At 36.9% G+C, this 14617-nt stretch overlaps 2 protein-coding genes across 2 annotated transcripts in view; both read right to left on the bottom strand.

Annotated features, from left to right (window-relative positions):
- Positions 1-14617, bottom strand: part of LOC129025044 (ferritin heavy chain-like) — a 67958-nt gene that overhangs the window by 36374 nt on the left and 16967 nt on the right. The window lies entirely within an intron of this gene.
- The window catches only part of PRRG1 (proline rich and Gla domain 1), a 103478-nt gene continuing 89040 nt past the window's right edge, over positions 180-14617 (bottom strand). The window contains exon 6 of the mRNA XM_063660840.1: positions 180-4335. Coding sequence (XP_063516910.1) covers positions 3850-4335 — 486 coding nt within the window. The 3' untranslated portion in view covers positions 180-3849. The remainder of the gene's footprint in view (positions 4336-14617) is intronic.

Genomic DNA, 14617 nt, shown 5'->3' with positions numbered 1-14617 from the left:
TGATCAGATGATTCCTGTTGTTTTTACTGAGCTATATTCCCTAAATCCATAAGAAAAAAGAAACATAACCATTTTATGAACCATAAATTACGGACCAAAAAGAACATAATTAATAAGAACATATGCAGCATATTTACCACCTAACCATAACGTGATTAACACATGGCAGAAAAAATCTCTTGGGTTTAAAAATAGCTTTATTTAGCATACCAAAAACACAGAAACATAAGAAAGACCCTATCTAGTATGAACATAAAAATAGTTAAATACCATAATTTAATGTAAACCAAGCATCTTAAAATGTGAAATATTATAATAAAATACATACTATTTACACAGAACCAAGTTAAAGCTACCTCCACAGTTATTGGATCAGATCATCAATCTTGAAGTCATCATTAAAAATGAAACAAACACAACATATCTATCTGTACTGGTCAATAGGAAAAGAAGAAATCATTATATTTACTTTAAGGAAGTATAATTTTTTATGACATTTAGAGCAGGGAGGCAGAAAGTGCCAATTCTAGAATTCCAGACACAACTACTGCACATGCAGGCGTGTAAACCATTCTACAGGAAGACCACTGAGCCTGTTCTTTTATTTAAATGCAAACTGGTTGATTCAATTCAGTTACTCCTTAAGAAAGGTACTAAATATATTCTGTAAAAATAAACTTTTAAAAAACAATCAAAGGTGAATGTAATATCAATCAGGGAAGAAAGGCAAAAGCATAAAAAATATATATTATTCCAAACAAACCCCTAATTTTAACGAATGCTAAGAAACTCAGTTTATAAAACCAGATGGGGTAGCAAAAGGGATTTTAAAAAATATAAAAGCCAAATCAAACGCAAACCAAACAAACAAACCTAAGATAATGTTTCTTGAAGACAGTGGTATTTTGTTTATCCTATCATTATCATGCAACAGCCACCATGAGATCTGTGGCTGATAGAGCTATTACTGTGAAGTAGCAAGTTCTTTGACCAACAGTCTAAAAAGCTATAGTCATTGATCAGTTTAAGCATTTGGCTTTTTGGCTTCAAACATCAACATTCATTCTGATACTGCAATTCAGGTGTCTCTAAAAGGCAGCATTATATCTAATATCAGGAGTTTAAAATGTAAAATAAAGTTGCAAGAAATCACACTAACAGAATATCCTGCTTCTATGTCTAATCCTGTAGCTCTAAAACTTTTGGTCTCTGGACCCCTTTATACTCTTAACATTTATTGAGGATCTGGATGCCAAAGTACTTTTGTTCATGAGGTTTATATCTATCAATATTTACCGTACTAAAAAAACCTGAAAATTTTTAAAGTATTAACTTATTTAAACATAGTAAACCCATTACATGCTAACACAAATAACATTTTATGAAAAATAGCCATATTTTCAAAAACAGAAAAAGAGATTTGTGAGAAGATGGCAATGTTTTACATTTCCAACACTTTTTTTGAGATAGAGTGAAAAGACAATGTCTTCACATTATAATAAAAATATTTTGATCTCATAGTCCCCCGTGAAAGGCTCTCAAGGAACCCAGGGGTCCATTGGCCATACTTTGAAAACTGCTGGTCTAATCTAAAGCCTGACATTAAAGACAAAAAAATGTCCACACAAAAGGTGTCTTAATTTTCATTTAAAAATAAACAAAAAAAACCCACACATAAATACACAGTTCACTGGATCAAACACTTCTACCTTTAGCTTTAAATAGAAGCCAAAGATATCTGATGTGTACTCATGGCAAAACTAAAAATGTCATTTCTGAGACCAGGGTCAAGATATAATCAATCATTTTTAGTCCATAAAAGCTACTAAACCTATTAACTAAGCACACATGCCTTACTTCCCTTTCCATCATTTGCTTAAACCTGTTTGTGCTGTGTGGGCTATCATCTTTCAGTTGGCACAGTTTCAGAACAGACCAGAGCATGGCAGGGGTTCTCTAACAGCCCACACACTCAGATTAGGAATATGTTACCCATTTATGGGGCAGCCTGCTCTATTTCTCACTGTGTGAAAGCTCTCATACAATTTAGGAAAACAGAGGGGAAAATTCTCCTTGAAGCACAATAATAATAACATTACGAACTTAGTGTAGGTAGCTCTTCACATTTTACAAATTTCTTACATACACACCATCTCATTTGATCCTTGTAAAGCCCTTAGAGAAGTGCAGGACAAATGATGTTATCCCCATTTTAGAGTTGAGGAGGTTGAGGGTCAGATATGATTCTTGCTCAAGGTACAGTGGTGGCAAGCATGTGATGGAGGGAGACCTGAGTTCAGGTCATCTGACTCCTACTTCAGGATTCCCCTCAGTGTTCCTCCTTCCTTTGGTTCCAGGGCAGGACTCGGGGAGGAGTCTGTAGGGATGGAGCTGGAAGCAGCAGGAAATGACACACCTGAAACCTACATTCCTTCTGCCTGCCTCATCAATCATTTTATCCAACGCTGAAAAGTTTGGAAGTGGTACAAACATTTCCCTTAACTGACCTAATGAATTTTCCATCAGCGCATACAAAATGAAACTTTATGAAACAACTGTCTTGTTTTCTTTTATTTCTCAGCCAGCTTATGTTGGCAACCCATTTACAGCCTGTTCTCTCTGCTCCAAGAAAAAAGTAAAAACCCTACAGTTAAAAAAATACCTGATGAAAATACAAAAGGAAGTAACAACAATGATGAGATCTGTGTGGGGCTATCACTAGATTTATTGTGCACCTAGCATAACACGGACTTTGCAATCTTCTTCTACCACTTGGAGGGCAATATAAAAATCACAGTTCATAATTCAATGGAAAATTACCTCCTAACAATCTTGAGGCAAAAACATCAGCCTATATAAAAATATTAAGAAAATAATTTCAAAAATTTTATTTTAACTAAACTCTTAAGGGCTTGAAAATTCTGTGGCAGTAGGAGAGAGTGTAGAACATACAGTAAAAGGCAATGAAACAGTGAGAATAATTTCACCAGCCATGAGTAAAGGAGTAATGGGTATTTACTGCCTGTCATTAATCCACACATATATCCATTTTAGAAATTATTTTGTTGCCTGGAAATCTGTCTCATCAAGATGTTAATATACACCGCAGGAGATATTCAAGATGCTAAGAAAACACTGTTTAATTTTGGAAGTGTGGGGGAGTGGTCAACCAAAAAAAAAAATCCCTATTACAAAACAAGCCGAATGCTACCAAATACCTTATTGCTATCTGCTGTAAGCAAGTTATCAGTAGCTTATGCATTACTGCTCACACACACTCTTTCTCTTTCTATTTATAACATCAAGAATGACTATGTGTAATTTTTTTCTTTTTAAGGTAGATGAAGAATTATCAAGTTAACAAAAGCCAGTCAGAATTAGAAAACATGCTAAGTACATCCAGTTTGCAAAAATCTACAGCATGTCACTGGCTATTACACAAATTCTTGATACCCTTGTTTTGCAATTTTGGTGAGTAATGCTGTCCTTCCAGGTGATTTAGGTAGAAGTTAATGGATTTTTAAGACAGTTTTACATATACTGTGTTGATGCATACACATGTATATATGCCTATACACACATATATACACTTACATGTATGTCTCATCACATCACAGAAAGACCCCCATTAGTATGTTTTCCCTCTTCATATATTTCCCCTAGCAAAAATGAGCATGGATAATGATTCTATAACAAGAAACAAAACTAAAGAAAATAAAACAAGTGTGAAGTGGTATGCTGTAAGAGTCCAATAAAATAAGTCAATGAACATTTATGTAGTGGTAAAGTGCTAGAAAGTTCTTTCATTAGTATTTTAAAAATGATTAGAGTAAAAAGAAGTTTGCAGCTTCATTTGATGGTGGTGACCACAGGCACCATAGGAATGGCACTGGCTGAGTTGGAGTTGACTATGTCCTCATACTCCGGGGGTGGGTCTAAATGAGGTTCTGTTTCACTCCTCTGCAGGTTCACTTGGCCAGTGGCTTCCTCATAGGTTGGTGGGGGATCACAATTGGACAGGCGAGTAGAGACGGAATCTGAGCGCCCAACTACGTATCCCAGAAAGCCTGGAGACAATCCACTGCTGTCAAACACTTCATCTGGTGGGGGGGGTGGGGTGATAATATTAAGGTGCTGAGGGAAAGGAATGTGGCCTTCAGTCACTGTCTGTCTACGAGTTTTGTTTCTTAGGAAGCATCTCCAGATTAGGAAAATGACAAGGAGGATAATGAAGAGGCCAAAGATTAACGGAAAGGTAAGGTAAAACTGAAACCAGTCACTTCCTCGGTTACTCTCCCCTTGTTGCGCTTTTGTGTAGGTGCTCCAAAACTCCTTCTGAAAATACAATACAAAATAAATAGAAAATCAGTATGAATAAAAGATGGAAAATACCAGATGAATAAATGTCTGGGTTCAATGAACATAATGAACAAAAACCCAAAACCAAATTTGCTGAATCAAAGGACCTACAGTCTATATTTTCCATGTGACAAGAAATTACAAATACATAATTGTACTCATTCTGGATCCTCCCTAAAATGGTCAGTCAGAATCCAAGAGTGTTTTTAAAGACTTGGAGTTATTTGTATTTTCAGCTATGACACTTCAGAGGGAAAAATAAGTAAGGAGGGTTTTCCCCTTTACTAATTATACCAAATAATTTACTGTTAAAATATGTTAAATATCATCACTCTCCATATCCAACTACAAGATTCTCATGACGTGGTCCCTATCATCATTAATAGTATGTACAAGTTTAGGCTGTTGTAGTCTTTCAGTACTCAAACACTCCAGAAACACCTTGTTTTCTAATGGTTCTGTTTGGGGTTTCTTGCCACCAGACATTCCTCCTCAGCTCTCTCTCCAGCCCCAAAGTTTAGTACACAGATGTTGCCTGAAGGTCAAAATTACATATTGTTCCTAGGAGAGACCTCAGGCTGGTGAAGAAACTGCATTAGGTTACTTCTAAACCTGGACCTTAATCCAAAATGAAAAGTAGTCCAGTAGTTCAAGACTTTAACGTATGTAGGGGAAGTATTTAAAAGATAAAAAGGAAACTTGACCCAATTACTAGTTATGAAATCTGGTCAAGTTACTCCTTTAGGCCTCAGTTTCCTCACTTGTAAAATGGTATAATACAAACCCACCTTATAGGCTGCCTGTGCATTAAGTGAGATAACATTTATAACATGTCTAATTAAGTCCCTGGCATATAAATACTCAATACATATTAGTGATTATAATTAATTTTATATATTATAATCAAGTCTCTGCTTCAAAATGACTCATTACCTATCCCTTACTTTGATACAAAGATCACCCTCAATTGCAATGCTATTCAGTGCATTTATCAACGTGCTTTTCTCACAATCATGTTTATTTGCAGGTATTATGGGTCACTGATAAGATTTGAAATGTCTGCCATTTCATATTATTTAATTATCTGGCATCAAGGGAGGGAGCCCTTGGAATGCAAATTGGAAAAAGAAGAGCTGGGGAGAGGAGTTAGCTCACTAAACAAATGGACAAATAGGGGGAGTTGGATTACACCTGGAATTCTGAACTCAGATGTCCCATGGGGGCAAGGAATTTAGATAAAACGCCAAATTTGGTCCAAACTAATACTATGGGCACTAAAGCTGCTTGTTTTATGGTAATATATTTTACTTCACTTAGTTATATAGCCTTTTAAAGAACCCTGTGGTCATAAAAATGACTCCTGAATGAGATCTCTAAGGTACATTATTAATCCAACATTCTATAATTCTAACAGGAACTGGACATGTTATAAGAAACATTGTACAATTTACTAAAGGCTGTACAGGTTCGCAATGAATTTCACCTAAAAATTCAGATGAAAATATGCAAGATTCGATATTAAAAAAAGCCCAAAGAAGAAAAAGTAGAGTCTAGATACAGCATTCATCTCAGGATAATATCTAAAAGCTGAAATTGTCAAAGGACTCATTTGCTTCACTAATATGGATATATATTCACAGGTAGAAACTATTAAATATAGATGTATGAAGACTTTTTACACAATAAATTTGCTCCTAAAATTGCACATCATTAACTTTTTATGTAACTATCACTTTTAGAATTGAAAAAAGTGAATTATATAAAATTTCACTCATGTAAAAACAGCAAAAATGGGGCTGGGTGCGGTGGCTCATGCCTGTAATCCCAGCACTTTGGGAGGCTGAGGCAGGCGATCACCTGAGGTGGAGGGTTCGAGACCAGCCTGACCAACATGGAGAAACCCCGTCTCTACTAAAAATACAAAATTGGCCGGGCATGGTGGCACATGCCTGTAGTCCCAGCTACTCGGGAGGCTGAGGCAGGAGAACTGCTTGAAACTGGGAGGTGGAGGTTGTGGGTGAGCCGAGATTGCGTCATTGCATTCCAGCCTGGGCAACAAGAGCGAAACTCTGTCTCAACAAAACAAAACAAAAACAGCAAAAATGAAAACGAATCACTTGTAGTTCCATCATAAAGATGTAAGCAGTACTAACATTTTGGTTTACATCATTTAAAAAATTGCTTTACATCTCTTTCTCCTGTACACTTGCCAATCACAGTTGCACTCCTAAAAAATAACAGACTCTTTTACAAATTTGGAATCAAACTGCACCAAGTAGAATAAAATAAACTTATCAAGTATCTGACCCATAGTAAATTTTCCTTTATCTGCAGGTGAGACTTTAATCTCTCTCTTCCCAGTCTCTCAGGTCACCACTTCCTTTTACTCTATTTCAATTTATCCAAAAATACCAATAAATATATGTGATTTAAATAATTATACGATGCTAACCTTAGAAAAACACAATAAAATGTAGCTCTTTTATATTGTCCACATTACTTTGGAATACCCAAGGATTAATCTACATGAATCTTTTTTGCACGCTTGCTTGCATAATTCAATTTCTCTGTTTTTTGGCATTCTGGGAAATAAAAAATTTTTAGTCTAATTCTTTCCCCTTTGGAAAAAATTACAGAAAAATAATTGGGCATTTATTTTGAATGGATAAAAACAAAGCTTAGGCAAAAACTGAATTAGTAAACCAGATTTTAATTTTACAGGTGGTAACTTAATCTTTAACACATAAAATACTGTAGGCTCTGTTATCATCCTCACTTTGCAGATGAGGAAAGGGAGGCTCAGAGAGGTTACATAACGATAAAGTCAAGGTTATTTAACATCTAAACATCGGAGGTGGGATTTCACCCCAAGACATCTGGCACCAGAGCAAACCAACAAGCAATCTGCCTTGATGTATAAGTAATTCGGAACCAGTTTGGCTACTTTCCTAAAATTCAATCTTCCATCATTTTCAATGTGTAGTCAAAAGCGAGCTGCCTCATTTTACAGATTAAATACTTTCAATTAAGGTAACAATGATCTGAATAAAAACACAATGACAGATTTATTTGGAAAAGAGACGGATATGTCCTCGAGGCCAGAGGGTCAGAAGAAAATTCATGTGAAATCAGCTCTAATAATTATCATACAAACAAACAATTTCAAATTATGTTTCTGTAAGCTATTTATACAGTTCTTTTTCTTTTGAAATCAGCAAAAAGATACTTAGAATAAGCAAATGATTTCAAAACTTGGTAGAGCAGTGCTTTAGAAGGATTTAACATTAGTGGCTGGCAATAATGTGGCACAAACGTATGTGCCTAAACAAGAATTATTATCATAATTGAATCATACTTTTATAGCAATCTTAAGCATGATGTAAAACAGTGAATGAAAAAAAGAGTCATTAAAGGAACTCTATAGTTTTAGCTCAAGATAAAATTAAAGAAGTGATAAACACAATCTGGAGCTGCCAGAGAGGTCTGACAACCATTTCAGAGGGAAGAGCCCCAAGAGGTAGACGTTTCATCCTGTGAGCTGAGTGCTAGAATAAAATGCAGTAGGTGCAAGATTCTTACAAAGAATATTTGTTTCCCTTTTATAAAATGTGTGCTTTTTCTGTTTTGAATGTTCTCACTGCCATTTACGAACAAAATTTGAGTGACTCAAGGCCTGACCTCAAGGCTTTCATAATTGCAAAGACAGTAGAGTGGGGCATGTTTTGCAATCTGATCAATCAGTTCAGAACCTACATTAAAATGCTGGGAAGTGGACGATTTTCCCAGTGAGTTGTATTGATGAGGAGGGCCTAGCAGCATTTATATACAGCTCTCCTACAGCTTCTCCCTATCCTTGAAAGAGAATGACATTAAAGGGGAGGAAGGACCTTAGGAGATGGGGGACTAAAAACCAATCCTAACTCCAAAAGCTGCCTTGTTGAGAGTAGAAGGCAGAAATACCCCCAAGTTGGAAAATCCAAGCAAGTGTAGTCCAACATTTTAAGACTCCTTATCAAAAGTGATACTCTAGGGAAAATGGCTGGACTTACAAGTCACTTAACATCTTTGAAGTGTAGTCCAACATTTTAAGACTCCTTATCAAAAGTGATACTCTAGGGAAAATGGCTGGACTTACAAGTCACTTAACATCTTTGGGTCAATTTCTTTGTCTCTAAGGTAGTAGCATGTATATCTAAGCTATGAAAAAGTAGAAACACAGATCATTTTTAAACTGATACATAATGTGGAGGTGTGGTAGCACAAACCTGTACCCTCAGCTACTTCAGAGGCTGAGGTGTGAGGGTCCCTTGAGCCCAGGAGTTAGAGACAAACCTGGGAAACATAGGGAGACTCCAGCTCTTTAAAAAGTATCTTAAAAGATATGTTTTGTATTCTTTTGTCAAAAAGTAAGGTATTATCTTGAAAACTGTCAGTAGAAGATGGACAAGTTACTGGGAAACAATATTATGCTGGGCATGATAAGCATCAATTCAATTTACTACCAGTTGAAGATGATATGGCTGGGGGATGAAGACCAGAGGTTGGTGGCATGCTGTTTCAATTAATTATGGGCACTATATTTTGTAAGGTGGCACACAGGTTACATAAAGGAAATTCTCATAATTTAGATGGAATTATTTGCAAATGGTTATGGTTTGGATTCAGGACACTTGAATAGAACTGAAGCAGGAGAATAGGGTCTGGAGATAGGGAGCTTTCACTTCAGCCTGTGATAGGTCACAGGCCAAGTCTTCATTTGCATAGGGTGTAACTCCACTACAGCCTTCAATTGGTTGCAGGACAAGTCTTCATTTGCATAGGGTATAACTTCACTTCAGCCTCTGACTGCTCACAGGTCAGGTGTTCATTTACACAGGGTGTAACCAATAGGAAACCTCTAAAGGGTACTTAAACCCCAGAAGATTTTGCAACCGGGGCTCTTTAGCCGCCTGTTTCTTCAGCTCCTGCTCTGTGGAGTGTACTTTTGCTTCAACAAATCTATGCTTTCGTTGCTTCGTTCTTTTGTTGCTTTGTTTGTGTGTTTTGTCCAATTCTTTGCTCAACACATCAAGAACCTGGATGACTCGTCAAGACCCTACACTGGTAACAGAACCAAAGAAGTGGGAGGATTGGTACCTGTCCTGATGTAATGAGCAAAAGGAGAAATCCCAAGTCCCAGAATATCACTAGTGACCAGTATGTAAATTGACTGCTAAAAACTCATTCTTTTATATCATTAAGGAGAGAAACGTAAGCTGCAGGATACTGTGAATTATGTTACTATTTGGTATATATCCATGCATGCGTACTTCTCCATAAAACAAAAGTTTGTAAGTGCTATGGTATGGATGTGGTTTCTTCTTGCTAAAACTCATGTTGGTGTTGAATGTATCCAGGGATTTCAAAAGACATTATTGTTATGGCAAGCATGATTTAAAAGTAATCATCCTAGCTACTACATATTTCCAAGATTTTTGCAACATATTGAAGAGAATATTAATGAAAACATTTTGAAATAAATAAAATTAAAGATATTGTTGCATCTCACTTCTCTGTCTCAAACTTTTAACCATTTCTTTCCAGGAGAAAAATTTGAAACATTAAGGGAAAACAGTTGGGTAAAAGATCCATTTGCTTTTTGAAACTCTGAATCAATAATTGAGCTAAACTTGGTGCCTGAAGAAGAGAATGAATTATTGCAGCTTAGTTCTTCATATACATTGAAGAATGATTATGAGACCTTAAGTTTATCAGCATTTTGATTAAGGTAAAGGAAGACTTTCCATTGTTAAGTAGAAAGAGTGTCCTGCTATTACTACCATTCACAACTAGTTTGTGTGAACTAGGGTTTTCTATCTTAACCCTGTTAAAAACAAAGGAAAGAAATGGGCTGAATGGTGCACCAGCTATGCGGGTAGCATTATCTTCCTGTGTTCCAGACTGGAATGAATTTATGAACAAGGCAAGCACACCATCATTGTAAATAAAATCTTACCTAGTTTTTGTTTTTGTATTTTTTACTTTGTAGTATTTTTCTGTGTTATATTTAAATGGTACTATAACATTGTATGTGATACTTTTGTTATGTTTTAATTTTTGTTATATTTAATAAAATTATTTTATGTTCATTGAAAAAAAAAATAAAACTCATGTTGGAAGTTAAATTACCAGTGTGGCAGTGTTGGGAGATGGGCTGTAGTGGGAGGTGTTTGAGTCTGGGGTGGCACATGAATGTCTTGGTGTCCTTCTCGCTGTAGTCAGTGAATTCTTGCTTTGGAGAGACTGGATTAGTTCTCACAGGTATGGATTAGTTTCTGAGAGAGTGGGTTGTTATAAAGGGAGGTTCCTCCTCAGGTTTGGTCCCTCTTCACATGTGCCTGCTTCCACTTTGACCTTCTCTGCTATGTTACGACACAGCACAAAAGCCCCCACCAGAATCTGAGCAGATACTAGCCCCATGCCCCTTGAACTTCCCAGCCTGCAGAACGGTCAGCTAAATAAATCTCCTCTCTATAAATTAGTCTCAGGGATTCTGTTACAGTAACACACAAAACGGGAAGACAGAAAGGATATATGGAAAACTCCTAAGGAAGGTAACCTTTTGGTGGGGCTGGTATGAAAGACACTTGAGAGCCTGCAGGCAGGGACATGAGGAAGTTCATCACATATCATTTTATATATTTTACTTCTGAATATTATGGATGTATTACTTCTTCTAACACTTAAAGAAATGCATTATTTCTGGGAAGTCAACAAGTACAGGTAACCCATTCTAGAATCCTGGCTATGAATTAGAGGTTGAGATAGCAGCCAGTTAAAGATGCAGACAAAGTTTAGGAACCTGTGTAGACTAATTTCAATTTACTACTAGGAATAGGACACATTGTTACTCACCAACCCCCCAAAAAATTCAGTATTCCCTTAGTAAGGATGAAGGAGTAAAATGGCTGTTGGCTAAGTAACCAAAAGTATCTTCTGTACTCCTCTTATATGGAGGTGCTATATTAAATCATTATCATCTTAGGTTAAATTAATACAGTATATTGCTTTCATTTCTGCTACACATTGTGTTTGATAGGGAAATTATGCGCCAAACTGCAATGACCATATTGGAGGTATAAAGACAATTGCACATTTAAAAATATTTGGTGGCTTTAGGTAAATTCAGGGCCTGTGATAAGCTACTATACAATGGGATTGGTAAACATTTTTTTGTTAAGAACTAGATAGTAAATATTTTAGACTTTGTAGGACATACAGTCTTAGTCTTACATACTAACTCTACTTTTGCAGCACGAACCCAGCAACAGGCAATACGTAAATCAATGGCCATCCATCTGTTCTAATTAAATTTTATTTACAAGAATAGATGGTGGGCTATATTTGGCTTCTAGGCCATATGCTTTTAGGCCATATTGTTTCCAACCCATGCTTGTGAAAAAACAAATAGGTTGCCAAACCATTTATAAAATAATGATTAAAAGTGTGCACATGTTATACGTGTGTGGAACATAAACAGAAATGAGAAAAAGTTTCCAAGTCTTTCTGGATATTTGTCAATTCAATAATGGTTGTTGAAGTTACAGTAAGTTTTTGGTGTTTGGTGCAGTATGCGCATGGGGGCATGACTGAGTAATTTGTTTAAGTTCAAGCATCAGTATTGTTTTTCAGTATCCCAGGTTATCCCAAGGTACAGCTAGGCAGAGAACCAGGATGTTAAAGCAGTGCTTCACAAACTTCAGTGTGCACACTCATCACCTGGAGCCTGTTAAAATGCAGATTCTAATACTGTAGCTCTGGGGTGGAGCTTGAGATTTTGCATTGCTAATGAGCTCTCAGTTTAGATTGATACTTTGGTCCAGACCAACTTTGAGCAGCAAGTGCTAACACTGGTTTTTAATGTCTGGAATGCCTAGGTCCTGCCTCAGAAGCTTATGTATTTGATCTAGGCATTGAAATTTTTAAAAATCTCTGCAGGTGATTTGAATGTGCAGCAAAGCTTGAGAGCCTCTATGCCAAAGCTCATGATGATGTATCGATTTTAGTTATGTTATCAGTGGCTCTAATGTGTTCCCTTTTTCTCATTCTCCTGTCAAGTGCCACCTAGCCATTCCTCTCCTTTTCAGCTCCAAACATCCAGATGAAGGTGGGGATCTGGGTTAGGATTTCATCCTGTTGCTCTTGTCCATCTCTGAGGAGTGGGAGGAAGTTAAGGGTGGAAATAGGAGGCTCAGGCAACCTGGGTTTGGGAAGAACAAGCACAGTGTTCTAGGGGTGTATTCAAGGGAAATCTGGTTGAGATAGAATTGGGGGGGATTACACAGAAAGCTATCACAACAAAACCTGTCTCTAGTCTTGAGCCTGTGTGTGGGACAGCAAAAACAGCCATGTACCCTCCTGAGTTCTGGTGGCACCTGACAACCAAACCAGCTTCTAAGGGTTTTCCCATCTCTGTATGCAGGGTGACATGATGGATAGAAATACAGTGCTAATGTATACAAGTGAAGTCTTTCCCCCAAAGCGTAAATAATACAAAGGATCTTAGAATTGAGTGGAGGGTGATGAGGGTGATTATGGTGATAACTCATAGCTACCACATAATGTACTTATACCATGCCAGGCACTGCTGTAAGTGATTTACATACATTAACTTATTTAATCTCAGCAACCCAATGAGGTTGATGCTTTTGTGATCTCTATTTTATATATGAAGAAACTGAGGCACAAAAAATTTAATGACTTGTGCAAGTCAACATGAATGGCTAAGCTGGGATTAGAATCCAGGCAATCTGAAGTTAAGAAACCACTGTAGCAAACTGTCTCTCCAAAGTATGAAACTAAGAAGAATCCTCAGTGACCTGATGGTTTTAAAAATGTAAACACAAAGAGATGCTCACTTTGTTCCTCCTTATATCTAGGAGAGAAAATATATATATGATCTGAGACAAAGTCAGAGAAGGGGAGAGATCCTCAAATCAGGCAGATAAAGAAATACAGTGAGAAGACTAAGTTAGACCTAGAATAGTAAAGGGGCAAGAATACCTTCTGGAAACTTATATGACCATAATCCTCATTTTTAAGAAAGTGTTAAAGTACAGTTATGAAATAAGGTAATGATTGCACAGCTAAACTTGTTCATATTTTACTACTGTTCAAACCAGTTAGCTTTAAAAAGACTCGAGCTACACATGTAACTTTGAATACTGTATACAAAACCTGTAATTTTTATCTTTTATATAATAATCTACATGTAGCACTGAAGGAACAAAATGTTTTGAGTAGTTTTTCAGAAACATGCGTAATCTAAGGTTTACATACTAATTTCATCTGTTTAGGTAGAGAATAGGCCAAAAGATATGGCAAAGTTGTGAAAGCAGAGAGGAAAAAAACGTAGGCTTACATCACTACCATTTCTCTAAGGAATCTTTTTCTTACTAGGAAATAATTTCATTCTATCCGTAGCCATAAGACAAGATAAAAGAACTCTTCTCCACATCTAGAAAGGAGAAACTAGAGGTCACACTGACATCAGGACAAGCTGATTTGAAATACACTAGGAGTCGGCATTGGGGGCCATGGTCTGGAATAAGGTAATGGTCAGGTGGGAACAGAAACTCTCTGGGTGTTCAAACATCTCAACTATCCCCTAAATGTTAGCTGCCCTGAGCTTGGGGATAGATTTGTCACACTCTTTCTTATACTTTTTCTGGTGAGCTCATCCAATCACATGACTTCAATACCATCTATAATGTCTCCCTTATGTATATTTCCAAAGCTGACATTCATTTTTCCATCTACTTGATTCACGTTTCCATTTGGATACCTAATAAGGATCTAAGATTTCACATGACATGTATTCCCCAGCCCTCTACCCTAGGTGTTCCCACTGCAAATGTCCTGAGGTTAATAATAGCACCATCAACCCAGGTGCTCAAGATCAAACACCAGAACTTATTGTCCCCATCTCCCAGTCCTCACCTTCTGTCCATGAGCAAAACTTGTCACCTTGTCCAAAATCCATCTGGAACTAGTGAATCTCTCTTCATTTCCTCAGCCACTATCACAGTTCAAGCCACACTAGGCTCTCATCTGGATCAGCTACAATGGCTCTACCTGTTCTGCACCTTCAACTCTCCCCAACCCCCTCTACATTCTTCAAAGCAGCCAGTCACTGACTTAACAGTTGGGGGTATTTAATCTACTTTCTATTCATATCACAAATTTTACCTCCAACTTTGACCTTATATTTTTCAGTCCT

This window comes from Pongo pygmaeus, chromosome X (genome assembly GCF_028885625.2).
Source record: "Pongo pygmaeus isolate AG05252 chromosome X, NHGRI_mPonPyg2-v2.0_pri, whole genome shotgun sequence".
In the NCBI taxonomy this organism is placed as follows: domain Eukaryota; kingdom Metazoa; phylum Chordata; class Mammalia; order Primates; family Hominidae; genus Pongo; species Pongo pygmaeus.
This window is presented reverse-complemented; position numbering and strand designations above follow the sequence as displayed.